The sequence below is a fragment of the Bipolaris oryzae genome (assembly GCF_000523455.1).
Source record: "Bipolaris oryzae ATCC 44560 unplaced genomic scaffold scaffold_47, whole genome shotgun sequence".
Classification (NCBI taxonomy): domain Eukaryota; kingdom Fungi; phylum Ascomycota; class Dothideomycetes; order Pleosporales; family Pleosporaceae; genus Bipolaris; species Bipolaris oryzae.
The window spans coordinates 113,406-136,541 of NW_006911323.1; the positions used below are offsets into that span (position 1 = coordinate 113,406).

Genomic DNA, 23,136 nt, shown 5'->3' on the forward strand with positions numbered 1-23,136 from the left:
AGTGCACAAGAAGAATCAAGGATCTAATTGATTGTAACCTGGCGGGTAAGTCGTAGACGGGACGAGGGGTCCGTCTGACCCGCGAAAATATGGGCTGTAGGTTAAGAGAGTGGGGGAACGTATACAAATGTGTGGTGCGTAGGGATCTAGCCAAGGATAACGGACTGAAGAGAGTAAAAGAGAAAAAAGGAATTACATATAGTGAAGATAACTCAATTTCCCAGTACAGTCAGGCAGACAATACCATGTGGACCCAAAGGGGATAAACACTTGCCTCTTTTTTCTCCCTCTTCTCTCCTCAAACTGACTAGGGGTTCTACCTCCCCCACTAAATTCTCGCCTATCGACATGCTGCGTGCCTGTGTGGCTTCCGCTAGGAGCAGCAGCCGTCAACTAACTAAGCGTTGGGATAAAAAGAAATGGCGATTCTTAGGTTCGTCGTTTGAGGCTTATTTAGTTGCCATCTAAGTTTGACACACGCATGGAAGCGATTCATTGACATGTCGGCAGATTTCTCAGAACCAATGATAAGTAGAGGTTTTGTGCCCGACCAATCATGCGGCTGTTCTTCGTTGGAAGTGTCCCAATCGAAAGCCGATGGGGCAGCTATTGTGGTTGCCGTGGACTAAGAGCTGCAGCTAGGCAACAGAGTTTCATAGATGCCCAAGGCTAACAGGCCGCGACTGACCAGCCGATCCACGGCACATGATATGAGTTAACTTTGATGGTTTCTTTGGGCTCATCTATCAGGAGTAAATAAGCTCGATGCTAGAGTACGCTACAAAGGTATCTGCGGACAAAAATGGCAAAGGAAAGTGTAGTACAGGAGACGGGAGAGGTATAGGCGTATGTACAGACGGCACGAATGTCTTCGTGTGAGGCGACAAAATTGCAGTAGTTGCTTTAGAAAGCCATGACAATTTGCAAAACTTTCAGATATCATCTTCATCGATGAACAGATGGGCTAGATGGACGATTCATCCACTCCATCTTTTAAACAGTTTCGACATAGTTACTTTCGAAAGTTAGCGCAATACGAGTTTGTAGCGAGCGCAGTCCAGACGTACCTTGGGAAGATACCTTCCCTACTTCCTATGCGACCTGTCCACCAATCGGTTTCGTTGTCGGTGCGCTTGATAATAGTGATGATATCGCCCTTCTTGAAGCCGAGATCGCCCGGTTGATCAGCATCAAAGGTGAATTTTGCTATAGCTTGGTCAGATTGCAAGCTCGCCTTCTTCTGTCCAGTGGTCTGACCAAAGACCGGCTTCGGGGCAGAGGGCCGTCCAGGCTTGCGATCACTGTACGAATAGTAGTCATCGCCAAACGTCGAGGCGCGGTTCCGTGAGTCGATACGATCAAAAGTCTCGGTAGGGTTTGCGCGGGTGGAAAATGAGCGGTTGAGACCACCAGGTGCAGATGATGGCTGTCGGTCGTAGACATCGTCTGCCCAAGAAGAACTTTGTTGGTGGTCCCTGTACTGGTAGTTGTCATGCTGTGAGCCCATTGAGCCAGTGCGATCTCGTCGTACACCTTCACCCATGGCAGAGCCGCGGCGGCCCTGCCAGACCACATTGTCGTGTGCATCATCATAAACAGGAATATCGTTGTACATGGCATCATTGGTGACGCTCTGCGCTCCTCCTACACCGGAAAATACTCTGGAGTTGAGGACACGCAAGAGCGGCTCAGCAGCTGGTGGCGGAGGGACTTGGCCGCTCAAGAGTTCCCTGGCAGTCCACCGGCGCCCGTAAAGCTTCTCATTGGCATCTCTGCGCTCGATTATACCACTGCCCTCAAGACTAACTCCCGCAAACAAGCCTTTTGTCTTGCTGTAGCTGAAAATGCCCGCCACGCTCCTCAAGCTGGCTGCGCCGGCAGCCTCGGCATTGCGACCGACCGGTCCTGCGGCAATGGAGACATTGCCTCCTAGTGTAAGGGAACCGGCCTGAGCAAATGTTCGCACGGCGGAGGCATCGTTGAGGATGAAGACGAAGTCAGTGAGCTCGAAGCCGATCTGTCCGCCAAAGCCGCCTCCAATAGTACCGATAGCTGTAGGCGCCGACCATGATCCGTCGGCAAGACGTGCGACGACGACGCCGGAACCAAATCGCGCAGTGCCGAGAAAGCCAGCCTTGAAAACAGTGAGAATGGCGAGGCCCTACCGAGCATGTTCAGTCAGTACAAAATGTTGTGCAGCCCAAGCGCCCAAGCGGATCGCATAGCGCAAAGGAAACCAGTAGTACAAGACTTTACCTTTGCGTTTGCAAGTACGTTTGGCGGGATGATTTTGTCGGGCCCAAAAGCCTGTCGCGGGTCGACAAAGGAGGCCAGGATCTTTCCCGTCTTGCGACATTCGCCTGGAGAGAAGATTGTATCAGCGACGTCACTAGCCGAAACAGCAACAGAGCCCATGACTTACTGGCCATGGACGACGGCAGCGGGTTGTTGAGACTAAAGCCCATGGCGGCGGTAGTGTGCTCTCCGTGGAGCGGCAGGTAGGAAACGAGGCGCTACTAGGGGTGGATGTAGGGTATGTGTGCAAGAGTGAAAGAGAGCGTGTTGTGCATGCGGTGCTGGAGCGGGTGGCAGGAATATGGCGGGTCAGCGCGGGGGACCATGTCATAGTGTGGCTGAGTCGCCCTCGTCCGATCCGACATCCGACGCGTCCTCAGCCTTTGCTTGGCCTGCATCTTCCTCGCCCAATCCATACTACTCTACACTATACTACCCACCCGACCACCGCAACACTGCCCACAACCATCAACCACCTGTTTGTATACAGCAGGATGCGCGGCGCCCCTCGTATTAGTCATGCCCCCCGTTGCTGCCTCGTGGCACCCTGACCTGCATCTCCACTACGCTACCCGTCGATCGACTACGGAGGATCGCCATCCGGTAGCATCGCGCAGCCCTGTCCTCACCTCTACCACCAAGCAACCCGCCGACCAGTCCCCGAAATAGTACTACCATCTAGTCGTATTGTGTAAACCCTCCAGCCTGCTGTCTGTGACCCTCCTGGTGCTCGAGAAAAACCAAGTGTGACCCATTGATCTTAAACAACCACAAAGAGGCACCACCACCGTCATCCGTCAAACTCGGCATTCAACCAGTAGACACGAATGACAGCCGGTCGTTGGGAAAATGCTCCGAGTGCGACTATGAAGCGCCCCTCACCAAGTGCTTCCCGCCCCTATTGCGCGTAAATATTCCTAGTGGTCCCTTGCAGCCCGACCCGCACGCCACAGGTCGCTAGTCTCATCAACTCGCCATGGCATCCTGTCTGTTAACCATGTCCATTGTCGCACTAACATGGCGCGGCACCAGTGTACAAGACTGGAGCTTGGAAATTGATTTTTGGCTACTACTAGTGTTTTTGCTCTGTACCCAGACTATGTATATGGCTGGTCGCTGTCGCCATAGCCTAGTTTCGACTCGGACATCATCTTTCTCAGACAACATTCTTTGCCTCTCCCCGACAGCACAGCTACCACCGTCACCATGGAACTGCTGGAAATGCTTGCCAAGTGCTTAGGCGCTGAGCGACCTGATCCCGCCTGTCCAGCCCTCATGCCGCCAACCGGCGAAATGCCGCTCGATCCCAACGCCCCTACTATCTGGCCCTGGGGATTGCCCATCATCATCACTTGCTTCGCCCTTACCGGAATCGCCATGATGATCCGTATCTTCACCAGAGCCTATCTCACCAGACTCTTCACCTTCAATGACGTAGTCATGATTGCCGCAGCACTCACGTACTTTGCTTTTGTTTCTGTCACCTTGGACAGCATCAAGATGGGCTTTGGCAAGCACCAATGGAATGTCACCGTCGGCGAAGGCATGCGTGCTCTACACCGCGCCTACTGGGTCCAAATCGTCTACTGCATCGCCATGTACACCACAAAGCTCGGTGTGCTTCTTCAGATCAAGTCCACCTTTGACAGCAAGTCGCGAGACTTCATGTTTTGGTCATGTTGGGCTTGCATCGTCTCCTTCAGCTGCGTCTATACCGCAAGCCTGTTCACCTGGATCTTCCCTTGCAACCCCATAAAGAAGAAGTGGGACCCATTCATCCCAGGAACGTGCCTTCCTACTCATGCCAGCCCGAGTCTTCTGAGCGGCATTATCAACCTAGTGACCGACGTTGCTCTTTTGTTCCTTCCCATCTACGCCGTCTCACGGCTACAAATGAGCATCAAGAAGAAGATTGCCGTCTCTGGTATCTTTGGAGCTGCGCTTCTGTAAGTCATTTCCGCCAGAGACGAAGAAGTAAAACTAATCATCGCACCAGCGCATGCATAAGCAGTGCAGTCCGCCTCCACTACACCACCCTGCACCTCGACAGCAAAGACAACACATACTGGCTTGCCGTCGTCGCAATCTGCGCCATCATTGAGATTTCCGCGCTCCTCCTCTGCGGCGCCTTCCCTACCTTTCCGCATTTCGCAAAGTGGCTTGGCTATGGCCTCAAGTGGCAATCAACGGGATACACTGTCACAAACTCCGGAAAAGACTCTCGCTCAAATCAATCCGACACTATCAACCTGACAGATCGCCAACAAAAGTCCGCAGACGATACAGTATAATCCTTGTATATTCGGCAGTGCCGGAAATAGAAAATAGACTTTATCGCGATTATTGACGGTCCGACTATAACGAAAGCTTGTTTCAGATATCTCGCCAACTCTGCGGTCCGCTCTCCCATTTATCTTCGCGAAAGATTGAACACTTGCGACTTCCATTCTCCTCTGTCCAGGCGCGGAACATGCCGCCGCAGTTGTAGTCCTGGACGACTTGTACTTTATTCCCAACAAGCTCGATGCCTATGATTCCGCCGGCACCTTCGTGGACTCCGTCCCATCGGTTGCCGGCACTTTTTTGGAGTTCGCCACCGCGGCCGACCATCCATGTGGTTGCATCGCTGAGAGGTTGCGAAGAAAAGCGAGATTTGGCAGCTGTTGTTCGAGCGGCAGATGTGCGGAGGAAGGAATCGCCATTGCCGGTCCCTGAAAGACCCATGGCATGGCGAATAGGGGTAGGTTCTTTATTCTCCGGACTTGGTGTTGGTGCAGCTTGTCTTGAAGAAGATGAGCCCAGCGTTGGCAGACAGCCGTCAAGCGCACCGTACAGGTCGCCTCTAGAGAGCTTGTCTATCGGTGCCATAGCCTGCGGAACAGGTTGATACAGCATCTTTGCGGCCGGAGCGTCTTCGTACCATTCTTCAGCCCAGAACCCAGCTCCTATAGTCGGTGTGTCACCAACGCGTCCATCAACCTTGTTCGTCAAGCCACCTGTAGACGTAGCAGTACAAATAGTCCCATAGCCATCCACAACAACAGCACCGCATGTCCCCAGCGGAACATAATGATTCTTCTCCCACTCACTCGTCCCCTGTGCCGCCCCTCCACCCCCTATCATCTTCCCCTCCTCCTCCAACCCCCTCAAATGCTCATCCCACCTCCTCTGCGTAAAAAACCAACTCGGATCCACAATCTCCAACCCCCATTTCCTTGCCAGCCCCTCGGCAGTCTCTCCACTATAAAAACAATGATCCCCGGCTCCCCCACCCCCATCCACCTCCTCCCCCCGCACCAGGAGCTCCCTAGCTAGCTGAATCGGATTCCTCACTCGTTTCAACAACGTACATCCCACACCGCGCTTCCTATACCCATCGGATACCATCACGCTAGCTTCGAGTTCATTCTTGCCACCGCGCGTAAACACAGCGCCACGAGCGGAGTTGAACAACGGATCTTCTTCCAGCAGCGTGACCGCATACGTAGCTACATCCAGCGCCGTCGCACCCGGATCGACGAGCTTTTTCGCCGCAGCATCGAGAATACGCAGCAGCGCACTACGATATTGCTCATAAGTCTCGCGGGACAGGGATCCCCGAGTGATGTTTCCTGCGCCGCCGTGTATGATGATGCGCGGAGGGATGCTTCCGGTGTTGGGGACACTTCCTGCAGAGTGGGTCTGGCGCTGCTTTGTGTCCATAGTAGTGTGTTTAGTATCGTAGGGAAGGGGGGGGGGATTCGGGGTGGTCGAGCCGAGAAGCGTCGGAGTAGTTTGTAGCTAAGTAGTCGTCGGGGTTATATCGGCGAGCGAAGTCCCAACGTTACGTGCGGGGATGCTGATTGGGTGGAGATAGTAGTGCGGGGGACAGGGGGCTGTTAGGGCAAAGGGGAAAAGGGAACGCCGGGTCGATTGGATCGGGATGGGGGGGGGGNGGGTTGCGACATTTTTCTTTTCTTTTTGAACATCGCAACATGGACGTCGGGCCGGGATGTGCCTAGTTGCGGATCGAGGAATCTGGGTTCCCAGCATTAGTGTTGAGGGGTTTTGATTGCGTGGGCTTATACTGGCACGCGAATGACATGCATTGGTGCTCTTTGGGTGCACATGGTAATTTTAGGCGGTAGAGGGAAGGTCCCGGGAAGGTGGTTCAAGGGCCTGGGATACGATGGCGTGGCGGAAGATTGTAAAAAGTAATATGGGCGAGACATGGCGCACGCGTGGTACCTGCGTTTTTTCGTCTCCAATGAAGTGGCGCTTGGACTTGTGCCCGGGCTAATTGAATGGGTTTGCAGGGTAGAGAAAGGGAAAAGCAATATGAGTTCGGCGTGGTTTTGGGCTTTGGTCAGGACGGTAGTTTGCTTGGTCAGGATAGAGTAAGATAAATGTCACATGACATGGAAGGTCAATATCGGTACTAGCAAACAACCTAGCGTTCTTCTGGAAGTAAGCCGAACCTTCCCTTTCAATCTAGTGTTACTAACGATAACCCAAGTCTAAACCTTACACTCATCATCTCCCTACGTCAACGTATCCTCATTTCCCACAACACCCGCATCCGTCGCCTTCCTCTCCACAGCCGGCTCCTCCTTCTCCTTCCTCACCTCTTCCACCTCCTTCGCCAGCCCCTCATACCCAATCGCCTTAAGCCACTTGGGATCAATATTCTCGAGCTGCAAATACGGACTAACATCGCTATCCGGAAACTTTGCATTGCACACCGCATACCCCATACCCAGATGCGCCCAGGGGTTCTTATGCAAATACTCAACCTCAAAGTCCTCGTACCGCGGCATCTCGATGACTTCGGCGTACTGATTCGATGAACCGGGCCACACGGCGTTGACGCGGCCTGTGTCGTTGTTCTTGTACCAGGAGCGACACTCGCTTTTCCAGACGGTATGCTTGATCCATTCTTGCGCATGCTCGTTGAACTGATCGGTGATGTCTTGGCGGGGAACCCACGACTTGATGTGGTCGCGCTGCATCTTCTTGATGATTTTCACGGTGTACTCTGTCACGGCGAGTAAGGGGCCCGTCACTGATCCGTTTTCTACGGGCCAGGTAGGGCCGATGTACGTGAGCCAGTTAGGGAAGTCTGGACATGCGAGGCCGAGATAGCCTTTTGGTTCGTCTTTCCACTTTTCGGCGAGGTCAATGCCGTTTTTGCCGATGATGGGGAAGCGCGGGCGGTAGGTTACGTCGAAGCCTGTTGCGCAGACTATCGTGTCGACTTCTCGCTCGATGCCGTCGGCGCCAATGACGCCATTTTCGGTGATTTCGTTGACTGCGGTGAAGTGTACGTCCACGTTGGGTTCTTGGATGGCTTTCATGTAGGGGTCGCCTGGTGTGATTCTGCGGCCTGGAGATGTTATTAGTATTCATCCGACTTTGTGAGTATTCAGCGAGCAACTTACACCCCACCTCGAATTTTGGCGTAAATCCCTGCAACAACCGCTCGTCTTTGATATGCTCCTTCATTCGTTCGCGAAGAGCATCCTGCACCTGCGCCTGCATCGGATTACCAGTATAAAAAGTACCCCAGAGCCCATTCACTTGACTCTCAATATCCTTAGCATGCGCCACCAACTTCCGTGGGTCCCGTCGAAATTCGTCGCGTTCTTCCTCCGAGTACTCCTTGTTCTGACCGAAGTTATTCGCAATCTGGACGAACCACACGCCCGTGCGGACGAAAACGTCCATGTGCTTAACATGCGGTTGCATGGTGGGTACAGTCTGGATCGACGAAGCACCAGAGCCTATAACCGCCACGCGATCGTTTTTCCACTGCTCGGCCTGGTAGTCCTGTGGCCAAGCAGCTGTATGCGCTATGCGTCCCTTGAAGCTATTGATACCCTTGATACCCGGCCACTTGTAGTTATTCAAGAGACCCGAGGCATAAAGCAAAAGATCGCATTCGTCTTCGAATTCTCGCTCCTCGCCCGAAGGGCTCTTCTGCCGTAGTGTGACTTTCCACTTTCCAGCTTCGTCCTGCCACTCTGCACGGACCACTTCAGTGTTGAATGTCATGTACTTGCGTAAATCAAAGACATCGCAGACTTTCTCGAGATACTTGAGGATATCAGGGGCGTAGGAGAAGAAGCGGGGCCAGTCCGGGTTCAGTGCAAAGTTGAGGGTGTAGGCATGTGAGGGGATGTCGCATGCGCATCCTACCACAATAATTACTTCCGTGTATACGGGCATGTTCTTGGTGAAGCGTACCTGGATATCTATTCTCGAGCCATGTACCTCCAAGGCCTGCATTCTTCTCGTAAATTACGTGTTCTACATTCTGCGTGTGCTTTTGTATTTGGTATGCCAATTGTATGCCGGACAACCCAGCACCAATGGTCAGGACTCTTAACTTTCGCGATGAGGGGTCCTAGTTGTCGTTAGTATCGAAGACATTACGCATGGAATTGTATTTTTTAGACTTACATTGTAGATGATGTCCGGAACGTTATATCCGCTTGATCCCGGGGTTGAGTAGTCCCATCGCGCACCGTTGGCTACACCATTGAGATCTGGTGCCATATTCGAACTTTAAGTATGATTAGGCTACCCCCAGCTTGGAAAGGTGATTCTAGATATCTGGAAGTAAGTCTTCTGTCTTTTACGTCGGGGATGTTCGCAATCCGTCGTACCCGAACCTGAATATAAACTTTGGATTCAAACTATACCAAGCACCGGCTACGTAAAGATCCCACTTCCGTGTAACCCAAATTGCCTTTTTGGCTTCGGGTAGTATTCATAATCCCCCCTCATCCGATCGACATGAGACCGCCAAGTTGCACAGCTTTTAGCCGCCTGCCGTGCAAACCCGCAATTCGTATTCCCAACCTGAACATCACCAACCCTCATTAGGCTCATAGAGCGGATCAAGTGGGCCTTTAGCAGATAACTGTATTTGCATTGCGTATGGGAAGGGTGGTTCACCCAATCATGAGGTTAGTTGATCGTAGTACTGCTTGCGGGGTTACTGCGGGGTAGTATTCTTTTGTGAGGGCACGTCGTTTGGACGCCGAGGTTACGCTCGTGTCTCCTGGTGCTGACCACCCACTATCATGGGTAATAAAGATGTCCGAAGAGATGAGTCAGTGTGACTAAGTGGTTGGTTGGTGATATCGTGCTTCTTCTGTTATCAAGGGGTACCGGGACCCGCATTCTCGGCATGACGATATTATTCGAACTTGCAGTGATAGGTGTTGTTGTTCATACTTCATCTAGCATATGTAGTACAAAACGAGACTATTGTTTTTCTCCTACCAAAAGCGGAGATGGAATTATAGGGTTTCGCCTATTTACCTCCTTGAAGAGATGATGTCTGAGATGAGGTTTTCAAACCATGCATCTTCTATGGTTTTCAAATACCTTTCGATAGACGACGTAGGTGCAAAAGCTACCTACATCGCTGTAGACGGTGATTTTTCTGCTCTTATAAATCCAGCGATCCAACAAGGGTCTATTTTGCTCATCCAAGTAGTAACTAAGCAGGAAGCCAAGAAGGTAAAGGTTTACCAAGTTACACTATGTCCAACCAGATGCGCTTTCATTACAAATCTGATAAATATAGTACTACTGTTGCGAAAATAAGCTTTGGGACAGGATGGAACTCAAAGAGAAGAAATACTTGCCATTACAAACTATCAAAACTGTCAATTTAAGTAAAAACCCACCACGACCCGCTGCACTTAACCCACCCATTACGTTTATGCATAGTATCCACATTACGCCATGGCCGTATCCCCGCCTCGGCACTATCCGCACCCTGCAGGCGAAATCTAAGAAGGGCAAGCTGACTATTTGAGTTCATCCGCCCCCGGTCCGATGAAAGTTTGTCATACCTTGCAGATAGATAGCGCGATCTGTTATGCGGGAGTGCAGGAAGCAGAAGTATGTATTGTTTTGACTTCACATGTTCGATCAGGACATAAATCTTAGTTTCAAATGACTGCGAAAATGGCTCATTCTATGTTCTCTATCGTCGAAGATGCAGACATCTATCACTATAAAAAAATGTCATTCAATCTCACTCACCCTCCTTCCTCTCCCCCTCAAGTAAAATCTCATACCCGTCCCCCTCCCTAACGCCCTGCGCAAGCACCCATCCCCCTACAGCCACAAGCCCCATACACCACCACGCCAACCCAACCATCCCCCTCTCCAAACCCCTCCCAAACAACCAACTAAAGAAAACCGGCCCAAACGTCCGCATAAGACTCGACACCGACTGCCCAATCCCATGTACAGTCCCCAGCACAGACGGATGCGGACTCGCATTATTAATCAAGATCGCCGTGCACGGCAGCGCAAACGTGCGTGCCAAGACTTGAATCGACAACGCCGCCGTAATCGCGGTCCAAATCCACGGTCCAGATACCCCAAGTGGCGGAGGCGTCCAGCTAGGCACGAGACTCAAGAAAGGGGTGACGAAGTACATGAGAGGGAAAAAGGCGGTGAAGACGCGGAACGAGTTCGTGGTACCGAGCCTGTGAGCGATTTTCGGGTAGACGAAGAGTTGGAGAGGAAGACCGATGGCGCCGATTACAGCGAGGGCAAGGCCGATGCGTGAGGGGGGCATACCTAGACCGCCGGTGAAGAAGAGGCCGTGGGGTTTGAAGGACGGGGGGTAGGGATCCTTGGGGTCGAAGCGTGGGGTGGAAAGGTGCAAGGTCCAGAGGCTGTTGAAGGTGCCTACGTGCATGGAGAGAGCGCCATGGGCAAGCAGTGTCATGATGAGGTTGGGGGTCCAGATGCGGCGGAAGGCAAGTTGTTGGCGGGCCTGCTTGCTTGGTTTATCGATTTGATGAAGAGTAGGCGATGTAGGCGTTTGCTGTAGTTCTAGGTCGTGGCTGGGGATCATGCTGTAGCCTCGTTCAGAGGCGATGTCCTGGCGGAATATTCTCCGGCGGATCCAGCGTCCCATTCGAAGGCCAAAATCAGGTCGATCTTTGCAGAGCTCACCAGTTTCCTCCAGGAAAAATAGAACTGCTAATGATGATAGACACAAAAACATGGCGCTGACAAGATTAGGTAACGCATACGGATACCGCATCATCCACTGCACGCCATGCTTGCCACCAAACGTAGAGTCTGGTCCGAACAACGATGGGTAGTTGGCCACGGGGTCTGCAAGTATACCACCTACTCACGTTAGCAGTGCTATGAAACCCATTTACACTTCACCTACCCAACACCGGTCCGATCAACACTCCAACATTGAACGTCATCGGCATGAGCAAAAACGCCCTACTCTGAAACTTCTTCTCCTTGATAATCTCGCTAATCATCGTCCTCATAACTCCAATATTGCCATTCACTATCCCACCCAGACTCCGGAAGAACACTGTCATGGCAAAACTATGCGAGAATCCAAAGCCGATGGTGCTCAACATGGTGCCTACTAGACCAAGGTAAATGACCCGCTTGCGACCGCCGTACTCGGAGTCGGAAAAGCGACCCCATAGCATGGCAGTCAAAAACTGAGTCGCGGGAAACGTTGCGCCGATGATTCCTGCTTGGTACGAGAGGGTTGACTCTGAGAGAGAAGGATCAAAGGATTGCAGTTGGTAGTAGAGGTATGCACCCAGTGATGTTTGCGTCAAGGGCTCGGAAAGTCGTGCCAGGACCAATACTAGAAGCTGATCTTTGCGCGGAAGTGCACTCCATGATACGGGCCTGTTCGCTGATTCGGTCTTCCCTGTCTCGTCGCTATTCCGAGTGTTTGCGTCGGTAACATTGGTGTTGATGGAAAGGTCGCGTGACCTATTTTTTCGGTTGCTAGAAAAACCTCCGACACCGTCTGTGTTGCTCTCTATGGACCGCGATGTATTTCTGGTGTCTGCTGCTGAGCGGGCAGTTTCCGAGTTGTATTGTGACTCTTGCTCGCCTGAGTCATCTCTGAAACCTGTGCGAGTGGCGCCGTAGCCAGACGCCACTCGAGAGGTGGATGCCCCGTTTGTATCTTGAGAGCTAGATACCATCAGCTCAGCGGGTGTGCTAATAAGACCAGGCACAGACTGTGAGCCAAAGAGAGAAGAAAAGAAAGTCTAGCATTTGCGTGTGCATATCCAGTACCAAGATCGGGCGTCTCGGCCGCGCATAGTAGCGCGACATCGATAATATCAACGTAGGCATTTTATTGGTGAAAATTTGACTGATAGTGGTGGGCGCTTCGAGAGCAATCTAGGGTTGTTGCCACTCGGCCATTTATTATTTCCGTGGGGGCCTAAGTCCGGCGTGACTATTATACAAGAAACATGCACTGAATCGCAATGTCCAAATCGGGAGATGCCCAAGAGGTGCTAAATGAGAACTGAATTCAAGTACTACTCTAGTGAACTAATCTCTGCATCTCTGACTTGCATGACTGCAGGTGAATGCTTTGAACCCTACCTTTCCTCCAACATCACGAACGCCTAGGCAGCAGGTGCCCAAAATGCCCTAGCCACCCTCTCCCTACGCAGCAGCTCTGAAAAATAGGCAACCAAAGGACCCAGGCGTGTCGTATCCAGATCCAATGCAACCAAAGGATGATCAAACTCCTCGCCGTCGGTATCGTCTAAATCATCTGGGTGTACCACTACAGTGTACTTGTATCCATGACCCACATATGCCCCTCGCCAGCGATACGCTTCAGAGCCAAGAAGACGGACGAGGCATTGATTGACTGGCTGGCTGTATTCAAACATGTTCTGATCGTGCTGAACGGTAATAATGTTCTTGTATTCGCGCTCTGGAGTAATTCCGTAATGCGAGCAGGTGAATATGCTACCGGATCGGTTTCCAGACACATACTGCGATAGGTCCGTATTGTCCGCGTGATGAGAGCCGCGCGTGCCCGTCATGCGCAGCTAGATGAAGCGTGGGTTGAGTTCGTTGACTGGGAAGTAGATGGAACGGAAATGATTGGGGCTGGGGCGCTCTTTGAAGTTTTGGAAAGTGCTGCAGAGTATGCTGTGCGGCGCGGCGTCGCGTTGTCGACAGGTGACCGAGCAGTACTTCATATTATCGCATCCCGAACACGTGATTGTAGCTCCGTTGGGACAAATGCCGCATAGAGGAGGATCTGTCGCAGTGGCTGAAGCTGGATCAGGCACTATAGGCGTACTGCTGAATCAAGTCAAGTTATCTGATGAATGATTATGTCTGCGAGCCTGGTCGTTGCTGCCGAATGAAGAACCTGTGCGTGAGAAGCAGAAATAATATAATCACAGTAGTTAGGTGCTTGTTATACTCATCTGTGCTATGCGATTGTACTGTGCCTAGTTTTCACTTGTAAGTTTTACAACAATGTTTTACCAATTGGTATCTTTAGACGCATGACGAGCACAGAGTGAAAGCAAGCAGCGATACAATGCTGCGAAACAGATGCGCAGACCAGGTGAGGCGGAAGTAAGTCGCTAAAATAATTCTCTCATTTCGACATCAACGGTACGCATATCGCCACAGCCTCTCTTTCCCCCGTCTCTTCATATCCAGGCTTCAGCTCTTATCCTCCGGGCTAAAATTGATGCTAATACTGTTAACGCAATGTCTTTCATCCTTGGGGTTCCCAAATCGCTCTCCCTTGAAAATATGTCCAAGGTGACCTCCACAATTGTTACACACAATCTCAGTCCGCATCATACCTAGACCGGGATCCGGCTTCTGTCCCACAGCGCCGGGTATGGCGTCCCAGAAGGCGGGCCATCCGCAACCAGAGTCGAATTTGTGGTTTGCTTTGTAAAGAGGTGCGTCGCATCCACCGCAGGTATAGACGCCTGCGTCCGGGTAGTGCTTGTCGTATTTTCCGGAGCCGGGTGGCTCAGTGCCTTTCTTTCGGAGGATACGGAATTGCTCTGGGAAATGTCAGCATCGTTATAGCTATAGTGGAAAGCATCAGGAACCATACCAGGCGATAGCTGTGCCTGCCATTCGCCCTCAGGCTTCTGGACTGGATAGTTGGTGTTGTCGGACATGCTGCTAGAAGATCCGAAAAGAGCGCCCAAGAAGGGAATGTTTGGCATCGAACGGTACAGGACTGCGCGCTGAGGGGTGTTGTAGATGGTGCGGCCAATACCAGTTGCGGGGCTTGATCGAAGAAACGCAGTTGTTGTATTTGTTACCGTGTGAATCGTGCGGAGAAAGGTTGGAAAGGAAGGGAAGCGCATGTGGAGGGAGGATATGTGAGTCGTCGTGTTGGTAATTTGAGGCTGTGTTTTGTCCAGCTGCGAGCTGATTACTGAGGGGTGGCGGAGAGCTTCGGCGCCACTGGGGAGCTTCGAGACTCGCCAATTGCGTCATGAGTTTCGTGCGCCATCAACACCATCTTGACTGCCGTTTGTCGCTCAGCTGGATAGCCTCATAATTGTATGTCCTCCCAGGGCTGCGCTATCTCCAACGCATGTGTATGTATACCGTCCTTGGGCGATTATTCCAGCCCTTCGCTTCTGTTCCCCTCGTGTTGACAATGGTGAAACGGAGTATTATGTATCGAGTGGGGGCCTCGGCAGAATGCAATGGTGCCGATGATAAGTTGAAGTATTGAGAGGAAAATGATGGACATGATTCTGAGATGTGAGAGAGTTTCATTGCACATGAAAAAGATGTATGAATTATGGACGTCTGACACTGTTTCTGTAAACGAAGAAAAGTGCTCGAGCATTAGTGTCAGAACCTTGTTGGACAACCGTAACTCTATCACGCATCTTACTGACACTCCGTCTGCTCCCTTCCACAATAAAAGTTCATTTAGACCAAGTTTCACTCCTACCATAAACCTCCTCTAATAACTACCTACTACATTCTCAATCTCAATATTGGGCTGAATATACGGCTTAATCGTCTTCCGAACCATAGTCCTTTGCTCAAACGCATACGCAAAACCAATCAAACTCTCCTCGCTCCACAACTTCCCCGCAAAGGAAATTCCGAATGGGGCATTCGGTGCCGTGGCATTCAAGTCACCGCGTGAGTTTGTGATCACCGTCGTGTTGGCAGGGTACACACCCAGTGGAACGGTGACAACAGGTCCACCAATAATGGCAGAGATACCAGATGCGACACGCGAGGGAAGTACCACGGCATCGAGATTGTAAGTTGCTAGTACACCAAGGAGGCCGCCTTCACCGCCGAGGTAGAGGTCTTCTTGGTATGCAGCCCAAAACTGTGCATCAGTGTTGCTGAAGTTTTGGGACTGTGCGATGGAGCTGTCAAACTGCGCGGTATCCCTGTTTGGGTACGCTTCTGCAGGGAAGCTTTGAGTGAAGCTCCTCACATCTTCCAGGGTCGTAACGTTGTTGGGGTTGTATGTGAGTTGGGAAAGGTAACTGGCAAGATTGGGCGAGAAATCGCCGTCGAGCACAATACCTTCAGCGTTGGATTCGAGGTACTGGTCCCATGCGGTATAGTTTGTTCCTTCTACAATGATGGCTCCGGCAGAACGCAGAACATCAAGAGCGGCTTCAAAAGCGGCATATATGGGTGCAGTAGAGGTACGAGGTGAACCGATGGCATTTCGTGGAACACCGATGCGCTTTCCTACTAGAGCATCTAGCCTACAGGCAGAGACATAGTCGGGCACTGTGGCGTTGGTTGTATTCTTTGCCCAAGGAATTGCAGAAGTGTAGTTGTCGTACTGATCGGGACCAACGATCGCCTGTAGAATATAGGCTGCATCCTTGACCGTGCGAGCCATAGGCCCAACCGTATCCTGATGTTCTGAAATCGGAATTACAAGTGATCTGCTTGTAAGACCAACACTGGGCTTTATGCCGACAATGTTGTTCACTTGACTCGGCGAAAGAATTGACCCATCGGTTTCAGTGCCCAATGTTCCAAATGCCAGCCCTATGCTGGCAGCGACACCACTCCCGCTGCTGCTGCCGCTAGGGTCCTGTCCGGGGAAATATGCGCCGTATGTCTGACCGCCTTGAGCAGACCAGCCATTCGAAGAATTAGATGATCGGTAATTGGCCCATTGAGAAAGATTAGTTTTGCCTAAGATGATAGCACCTGCTTTGCGGAGCTTTGCAGCAACGGTAGCATCACGGGGGACCTTGGCCCCGACAAGAGACCAAGAGCCAGCCGTGTTATTCATCTCATCAGCAGTGGCAATGTTGTTTTTGATGAGTACTGGGAGGCCATGAAGGAGTCTGTTTCTGATTAGCCACTAAGAGTCATGTAGCTCGGATTGAGATGACAAACCCTCTGGATTTGCCTGAAGCGCGCTCTTCATCAAGCTGTTTCGCGATAGACCATGCATCTGGGTTGATCTCAACAACCATATGAAGTGTCTTGTTGACTTCAATGATCCGTCCCACGTAAGCCTTGCTTCATGTCAGCACCAAGTCCGGCAATGAGATACAACAAGCCAATCCAGAAGAACTCACTTGTACAAGATCCAGGCTTGTGAATGCGCCAGCATCGAGACCAGCAGCCAACTCATCTGCCGTAGCATCTAGAAGAGGAGGGAAGCCGATTGTACCGTTATACTGCGCATACACACTCGGGAGTGGCGCAAAGGCCAGAAAGACCTTGGCCGAGAACCAAGCTGAGACCATGATGCTGGTTGCAACGACTACAGTCTTGGAGGAGAGCTGTACTAGAGGAGATGGTCGAGAGGGTGCATATCCATGATAAGGGGCAGTCTCATGTCTGTTATAACAACCATGTGTATTATGATGACCCGAGGTCGGCCCTTGCGCGGTTCCCATGTCGGACAAGGATCAGCCTGCAAGCGCGTTTCCGGCAGGGGAGGTTCAATACTGATGTACTGTACTTACGTAGTTTCCATGATAAGCACATGGAAATGTCACAACTTGGCTTTGCCACAAGGTATTGTGGGCTTAACAGTGACGGTCTACATGCGCGTATTTCCAGATGGGTCGATAATCGGTCACACTCTGCTCCTTTCAGGCCGTGTAGTACACTTGTGTCACCTGAGCAGAGAATTTTCTTCTAACACTCTGTTTGTGATGCTGCTACGCGAGGCTAACAAGCAGCGTAGTAGGATATGCGCCGTGGACGTTAAACAAATGCATCTGCGATTGCGGAAGGTGTTGGCGGTGATCATTGTCTAACTAGGAAGGTGATAAGGAGGGCAAACTGAGGAATCAAAAGCTTGATGCCGCGGAAGAGGGGAGAGGCTACTGGTCACGGATAGTTATCGATACACTCTACCTAGTGAGCAGTTTTGGTTTGTATGTATGATGCAAGCACGGGATCTTGGGTGTGGGTGCGTTGTAGATGCTACCGACCTTCCGCATGGGGGCGTTTGCATGTCGCTCACATCCATGTCTTCAGATTCGCCGCTCGGTGGAGAACGTTGCCGATGCTGCGTGTGTAGACTGCATCACTCTAGATTTCAGATCCGGCCAGATATCTATGTATGTACGTGAGTCGGTTGCATGCTGATGAGCGCTTTAGTCTAGTCGAAATAGCCTGGGAATAGCCATTGCAGCTTCTTCTCCGCTTCCTGTCCTCGTCCTTCCTTCTTGGTCATGGCGCCCGCAAACCTCATCTGTCCATCCAGGTGCTTTGCAAGAACTTGGTCGACATGCTCTTCCTTGCTTAGCTCGTTCAGCACGGCGCCCACAAAGCGTCTTGCATTCTCTGCATTTGCCTTCATGTGGGCCATGACCATCTCGACATTGACATCCTCCTCGCCATCTCCCCGCCAGCAATCGTAGTCGGTGGCCATGCAGATCATTTGGTAGCCAATCTCGGCCTCGCGCGCAAGCTTAGCTTCGGGAAGAGCAGACATGTTGATGACACTGCCACCCCACGACCTGTAGAGGTTGGACTCTGCCCGAGTGCTGAACTGTGGTCCCTCCATGCAGATGAGGGTGCCATTGTCGTGCAGCGTCACGCCCTCACCCTCGAGCGCATGTCCACATTGCCTGACAAGAGCGGCTAGGCGCTTGTCGAAGGGGTCACCAAAGCCTACGTGGCCTACCATGCCACCCTCGAAGAAAGTGAATGGGCGGATGCCTTTTGTGCGGTCAATGATCTGATCTGGCACCAAAAAGTCGCGCGGTCGCACGTGTTCCTGCAGCGAGCCGACGGCAGAAAAAGCAATGATGGTGCGGACGCCGATGTGGCGCAGTGCAGCAATGTTTGCCTGGTTCTTCACCTCATGAGGGGCGAGCTCATGATAAAGGCCATGCCGTGAAAGAAAGGCTACAGGAATGGGCTTGCCAGTCGTGGGCGACGGATGCTGCAGGATGGAGATTGGCGAAGATGGCTTTCCCCATGGCGTATCAATGTCAAGGGTTGCAGCAAGAGTGAAGCCCGGCAGTGATGAAATGCCAGTACCGCCTATGACGGCGATGTGGACGGGTGCTGCAGGACAAGTTAGTACGAGGTCGGGTAACTGGTGGTAGAGAACGCGTACCGTCATACGTGCTTGGAACACCAGCCATTCTGCGATAGGGAATCGAGATGTTTCTCGTCCAAATCCTACTTATGTTATGAAGTTTGAAGGCACTTGGAGCAAGATTGACGCGTGAAAGCATTCAACGAGGGGCAGCTAACACGGGCGCGATAACAATTTCTGCCATGGCGGGGTAGCTCTTGCCATCAATCCCTGTCAGCACGAACGGTAGACGTCAATCACGTGATCAGTGCACCGCGGTGATCATTACCTTCTGACCTAGACTTCTGAAATCCACAATCTCTTTCTGCGCCTATTTCATTTCCTCATCCAGTGTCAGAGAAGGAGTCCTGACTGATGTTTGCAGCAGTGGCCTCTTGAAGCTATAAACATGCTGCTCTTTTCTCGACCCTTCCTCTCGCCTACAATTAGTTCGGGTTTTCTTTCGCTGCTGATGTCTATCCCTCCGTGACAGATATAGGATGGGTTAGTATTGAACATACTACGGGTGGACACATACAACGGAACATCCATAGGCCCCTGTCTAGGCAACAGATGCTGCATATGTGAATTTCCTGGACCAAAAAGTTCATTTCAACATTTACCATTACAATTTTACTACGATCTCGTTTGGTTTTTATATACAGAGATATTCATTGTTAAGCACCTTCTTCTGATGAACCTAGATTGTTCTATGAGTACACATCAAGGATGTAAGCGAAGTAAGCAAATAAAAGATATTGTAACAAAAGAGATGAGGGAACGCCTGCTTGCATTTGGGCGTGAAGCAACAGTAGATTTAGACTTGTAGTATGTTTCGAGCCAAGTCAAATACAACTATAAAATCACAATTCGTAATCGCTTCCTTTGCTTAGAATGGCGATGGCACTACCCGCGGATCCATCGCCATATCCAATGGCAACGAGCCTGCCACTAAGGACTTGTCCATTTCCCTGGACATGGTACGCGGTACTGTCGTAAAGACTGCGGACATTAGTATAACTTATGTTACTTCGCTATGTTTTCTGACTTGCACAGAACCTTGTACCTCTCCTCGTGAGTGTGAGAGCGGCGTCTGTTCGGCTGACTACAATGGTGATCTTACTTGCTGCGTGCAAGCGGTAGGTCACATTTTAAGAGATGCCTGAGTATTGACTGCTGGATTTCATGTAGAAGAAAAACGTGAAGTAAGCGAGCAACGTATCAGAAACAGGATTGTGGGGTTCGTAGGCTAATACTATAAGAGGTGGTATCTTGCTGGTAAATTACATACAGTCTGTGTACAGCCTAAACCCAATGTCACAACCAATCAAGCAGTAAGATACTTTCTTAGCTCCTCTGAACTACTCCATAGTTCATTCATGCGCTTTGTGAAATTATAGAAACGTCTACCAAAAACTATCTCTTTCACATCCAAAGCCCCAATGCAGCGCACGCTGACACTAGCAGTTGCGCAATTCTCGTGTTGGGTTTTGACATACCATCTCACTATCCTCTCACTTCTATACTTGCATGCGCGAGATAATCACACGGCTCAGCTCAGCTTGGTGTTTAGGTGAGCGAGTTTTGCGAAATGCAACATGCCAGTTTATTCATCCCACACACCTCCTGTCTCACTCCCAGTTTAGCCATGGATGGCCATCCGCTCGTGTCGCATGGCCTCTCCCACTTCCCAAACCCCCACATCATCCACCACAAATTTGACCTTGTACTTCCTCATCTTCTCCCTCTGCGCCACATCAAAAAGCGTCCCCATTGCCCCCCTACAATGCTCGTCCCTCTCCTCTTCTGTCTTGGCCTCAGTCACAAATCTGATCACCACTCGAGCTCCCGCCTTGAGCTCGAAAAGCCCATCCACCGCCTCCCGCATGCGCTCTGGACTTTTTGGTACCCCGAACATGTACGCACGGAAAGATCCTCGGTCATGTGACACGGCGTTGAGGCCTATCTCCACATTTGCGACTAGATCTTTCGGAAGCAGCCCGATACGCATCTCATCCGTCGTGAGGAACCGCTTCATGACGCCAGAATCGTCGCTAAAGACAAAAGTAGATGTGCGATAGTAGTTTTCTACCAGCTCATTGTACATTGGCTTTGACACGTACTTTGGATCCCAGTAGTGCTCTGGGAAGTGTTGCTTCTTCCATCGCTCGAAATTGTACGAGTACAAAAGCGTCAAAGGGTCTAATGTGGTTCGAAAATGCTCGCGCTCGATGATTTCGACGTCTCGCGTGCTGAGATGAAGGTAAATCATGTCGCGCACCTCCCGAGGCAATCTGCCCATAATCTGATTGCAGAGTTCCAGACATTCCCGTCTCGCCAGTTGCTCGACCATGTCCTGTGTGTTGGGCGTGATGCTGGCAAGATCTGACTCTAGCACAGCAAGCTCTTTTCTCAGAGCTGCTACACGTGCTTTGCGAGTGCTTTCCTCGGACAAAACTCTGAACCGCCATGTCAGCAGTGGTATCTGCAGGTCTAAAGGTATGTGCACCTGAACGTGTGCTTCCGCAGTTGCCCATACGTAACGCGACCATCGTAATTAATACTTTCAGATGTCCCGCATACTGACATATCCATGTTCATTTTTGTTGAAATTTCGGAAACACACGAGTTGTGTTTTCTGCTCCTACACACTCCATGATGGTGTTTATCAAGGTGCTGCTGATTGCTTACTCAGGTGCTCACTCCGCACTAATATCTCGACTGATGGTCGGAAGATTACCCTGTTGGGTTACCCCACAACTGAGCATCGACACTGCACCGGCATGCTGATCTTGCGTTGAGTCTGTTCGTCCTCGCTGATTGGCTCCCCGTCAGACACAGAATATTTCCTCTCTGGTTACTTGAAACAAGGGGATTCAAGAAAAGAAAAAGAACTCAACACGTCTTCTCTGCCGCAATTTGGGCTATTTTTAGCCAAGCACTGCCAACTTCTTTATCGACCAATGGATGCAGAAGCCAAGGAGATAATCACTGTACGTACGTAGGAGGTGGGATCAATGCCAGACATCACCACCTCGTCGTACCATGACACCTGTGGGTGGTTGGCATGTGGCCACTGAAAAAACAAGGTAAATCGATCGTTTATGAACGAATATTTCCAACTTTAATAAGCTCATAGAAGGGTGCGCAGTGACCATGGCGATGTGAAGATAGTCCTAGTCATTTTCGCGGGGCTGCCTGTCAGGCAACCACCCCCCAAAAACGCCACAAGTCTCGTCCCAGCACACGTATAACAACCGCCTTGCAACCGCCAGTTAGCGTGTACTCCTGTCCTCTCATTGGCAAATTTCACCAAAACAGAATTTAAGAAAGTAGACCTATCGTTCACTACGTGTTACCATGGATTCGGATTCAGACTTGGAATCAGAATTGATGGAGAACCCTCCGGACTTTGCCCAAGTCCTGCAGCAGTGCGCATTTTCCGTTCAATACACTGATGCATCAACCGCTCTAACATGCACAGCCTTTTCATGCAACAAATTCAAGAGTACAGGGAAATGCAGGCTAGAAAACCAAAGGAACCCAGTCCAGTGGTAGAGAAAGATACATCGGCACTTCGTCCTTTATCACCACGCACATGCCATGCCATATGCACAAGCGTGCACCAGGCTCTGCCTCGCGAGATCAGGGATATGATATACGGATACATACACACTCACGAAACCATCTACGTTGGACCCGAGTACTTTGGAAAGACAACAGTGCCATGCGAATCTGACGCAAAAGCACATGACTGGAGTGCCCAGTATGTGGGAACCGAGATGCAGAGAGAAATGATTGAAAGCTGGTACCGCACGACACTGTTCTATTTCTACGACAAGGGAAACAACAGAAAAGTCATTGAGAGGTTTCTTGTGACCGATCGATGGGGCCACGACATCAAGCCGCGGGATCTCCTCTGCCGTGCTCGTGTCGAACTGAGCGTGGAAGAACGCTTGCATACCAAGTACAAGAAAAACCCCTGCTGCAGTGTCAAAGACGCAAATGAGAAGCTCACGAACGTGTTCAAACTTTTCCATCGACTGCCAAATCATGTCGAGTTCTTCATGCGCGTCCAGACATACGACGCGCCCCATACTGGATGCATGAGTGCGTTCGAGTTGAGCGGCGCTATTTATGCTCTAGTCGAGGAACTCGGGACTTTGCATTCTATGGGTCATCGAGTTGTTCTTCAGTGGCCAGACTTGAACAACGTCGAGCTTTCCTGGAGGAATGGTGCATTCAAGGCGAGTGAGTGGACAAAGCAGCTGGTGCAGGCGGCACCTATGGAGCTAAATTATAAGTATGAGATGCCGGAATCGAGTGCTGGAGATGTGTCGTAGACTACTGAATGGTTCCAAAGTCTCGAGATAGGGTCAGTTGGCAGGGCAACAGGCAGGGTTCTAGTTCTAGTACGAGTGAAAGCCAGTATGACATCAATGAGCGTAATCTCCAACGGGCGTCTGTTTGATACTGCCTCTTCGATGCTAGTGCCAGTTAGTATA

At 51.0% G+C, this 23,136-nt stretch overlaps 15 protein-coding genes across 15 annotated transcripts; 3 read left to right on the top strand and 12 right to left on the bottom strand.

Annotated features, from left to right (window-relative positions):
* Positions 1-993: 993 nt before the first annotated feature.
* On the bottom strand, positions 994-2,465 carry COCMIDRAFT_92591 (uncharacterized protein; the record flags this gene model as incomplete). Its single annotated transcript, XM_007688805.1, has 4 exons — positions 994-1,015; positions 1,068-2,161; positions 2,257-2,360; positions 2,423-2,465. 4 exons carry the CDS (start codon positions 2,463-2,465, stop codon positions 994-996), a joined length of 1,263 nt encoding a protein of 420 aa, XP_007686995.1.
* A 1,105-nt stretch (positions 2,466-3,570) lies between these two features.
* On the top strand, positions 3,571-4,586 carry COCMIDRAFT_92695 (uncharacterized protein; the record flags this gene model as incomplete). Its single annotated transcript, XM_007688806.1, has 2 exons — positions 3,571-4,241; positions 4,292-4,586. 2 exons carry the CDS (start codon positions 3,571-3,573, stop codon positions 4,584-4,586), a joined length of 966 nt encoding a protein of 321 aa, XP_007686996.1.
* An 82-nt stretch (positions 4,587-4,668) lies between these two features.
* Positions 4,669-5,997, bottom strand: COCMIDRAFT_92635 (uncharacterized protein; the record flags this gene model as incomplete). Its single annotated transcript, XM_007688807.1, has 1 exon — positions 4,669-5,997. One exon carries the CDS (start codon positions 5,995-5,997, stop codon positions 4,669-4,671), a length of 1,329 nt encoding a protein of 442 aa, XP_007686997.1.
* An 818-nt stretch (positions 5,998-6,815) lies between these two features.
* On the bottom strand, positions 6,816-8,829 carry COCMIDRAFT_92571 (uncharacterized protein; the record flags this gene model as incomplete). The annotated part of the gene is made up of 4 exons (XM_007688808.1): positions 6,816-7,657; positions 7,713-8,465; positions 8,518-8,677; positions 8,734-8,829. 4 exons carry the CDS (start codon positions 8,827-8,829, stop codon positions 6,816-6,818), a joined length of 1,851 nt encoding a protein of 616 aa, XP_007686998.1.
* A 156-nt stretch (positions 8,830-8,985) lies between these two features.
* Positions 8,986-9,156, bottom strand: COCMIDRAFT_92677 (uncharacterized protein; the record flags this gene model as incomplete). The annotated part of the gene is made up of 1 exon (XM_007688809.1): positions 8,986-9,156. One exon carries the CDS (start codon positions 9,154-9,156, stop codon positions 8,986-8,988), a length of 171 nt encoding a protein of 56 aa, XP_007686999.1.
* A 459-nt stretch (positions 9,157-9,615) lies between these two features.
* On the top strand, positions 9,616-10,102 carry COCMIDRAFT_25483 (uncharacterized protein; the record flags this gene model as incomplete). Its single annotated transcript, XM_007688764.1, has 2 exons — positions 9,616-9,801; positions 9,869-10,102. The coding sequence occupies 2 exons, from the start codon at positions 9,616-9,618 to the stop codon at positions 10,100-10,102; spliced, it is 420 nt and encodes a 139-aa protein (XP_007686954.1).
* A 222-nt stretch (positions 10,103-10,324) lies between these two features.
* COCMIDRAFT_25484 (uncharacterized protein) lies at positions 10,325-12,398 on the bottom strand (the record flags this gene model as incomplete). Its single annotated transcript, XM_007688765.1, has 3 exons — positions 10,325-11,439; positions 11,486-12,267; positions 12,373-12,398. 3 exons carry the CDS (start codon positions 12,396-12,398, stop codon positions 10,325-10,327), a joined length of 1,923 nt encoding a protein of 640 aa, XP_007686955.1.
* A 315-nt stretch (positions 12,399-12,713) lies between these two features.
* COCMIDRAFT_4432 (uncharacterized protein) lies at positions 12,714-13,142 on the bottom strand (the record flags this gene model as incomplete). Its single annotated transcript, XM_007688751.1, has 1 exon — positions 12,714-13,142. One exon carries the CDS (start codon positions 13,140-13,142, stop codon positions 12,714-12,716), a length of 429 nt encoding a protein of 142 aa, XP_007686941.1.
* A 6-nt stretch (positions 13,143-13,148) lies between these two features.
* On the bottom strand, positions 13,149-13,301 carry COCMIDRAFT_92680 (uncharacterized protein; the record flags this gene model as incomplete). Its single annotated transcript, XM_007688810.1, has 1 exon — positions 13,149-13,301. The coding sequence occupies one exon, from the start codon at positions 13,299-13,301 to the stop codon at positions 13,149-13,151; it is 153 nt and encodes a 50-aa protein (XP_007687000.1).
* Positions 13,302-13,779: 478 nt separating this feature from the next.
* COCMIDRAFT_4433 (uncharacterized protein) lies at positions 13,780-14,447 on the bottom strand (the record flags this gene model as incomplete). Its single annotated transcript, XM_007688752.1, has 2 exons — positions 13,780-14,135; positions 14,189-14,447. 2 exons carry the CDS (start codon positions 14,445-14,447, stop codon positions 13,780-13,782), a joined length of 615 nt encoding a protein of 204 aa, XP_007686942.1.
* Positions 14,448-15,061: 614 nt separating this feature from the next.
* On the bottom strand, positions 15,062-16,838 carry COCMIDRAFT_4434 (uncharacterized protein; the record flags this gene model as incomplete). The annotated part of the gene is made up of 3 exons (XM_007688753.1): positions 15,062-16,430; positions 16,483-16,604; positions 16,668-16,838. The coding sequence occupies 3 exons, from the start codon at positions 16,836-16,838 to the stop codon at positions 15,062-15,064; spliced, it is 1,662 nt and encodes a 553-aa protein (XP_007686943.1).
* A 602-nt stretch (positions 16,839-17,440) lies between these two features.
* COCMIDRAFT_92638 (uncharacterized protein) lies at positions 17,441-17,620 on the bottom strand (the record flags this gene model as incomplete). The annotated part of the gene is made up of 1 exon (XM_007688811.1): positions 17,441-17,620. A coding segment is annotated over one exon (180 nt), but the record flags the coding sequence as incomplete, so codon positions are not given.
* Positions 17,621-17,704: 84 nt separating this feature from the next.
* Positions 17,705-18,791, bottom strand: COCMIDRAFT_35887 (uncharacterized protein; the record flags this gene model as incomplete). Its single annotated transcript, XM_007688780.1, has 2 exons — positions 17,705-18,618; positions 18,671-18,791. The coding sequence occupies 2 exons, from the start codon at positions 18,789-18,791 to the stop codon at positions 17,705-17,707; spliced, it is 1,035 nt and encodes a 344-aa protein (XP_007686970.1).
* Positions 18,792-20,273: 1,482 nt separating this feature from the next.
* On the bottom strand, positions 20,274-21,232 carry COCMIDRAFT_4436 (uncharacterized protein; the record flags this gene model as incomplete). Its single annotated transcript, XM_007688754.1, has 2 exons — positions 20,274-21,090; positions 21,141-21,232. 2 exons carry the CDS (start codon positions 21,230-21,232, stop codon positions 20,274-20,276), a joined length of 909 nt encoding a protein of 302 aa, XP_007686944.1.
* Positions 21,233-21,991: 759 nt separating this feature from the next.
* On the top strand, positions 21,992-22,974 carry COCMIDRAFT_4437 (uncharacterized protein; the record flags this gene model as incomplete). Its single annotated transcript, XM_007688755.1, has 2 exons — positions 21,992-22,062; positions 22,116-22,974. 2 exons carry the CDS (start codon positions 21,992-21,994, stop codon positions 22,972-22,974), a joined length of 930 nt encoding a protein of 309 aa, XP_007686945.1.
* Between the last annotated feature and the right edge of the window lie 162 nt (positions 22,975-23,136).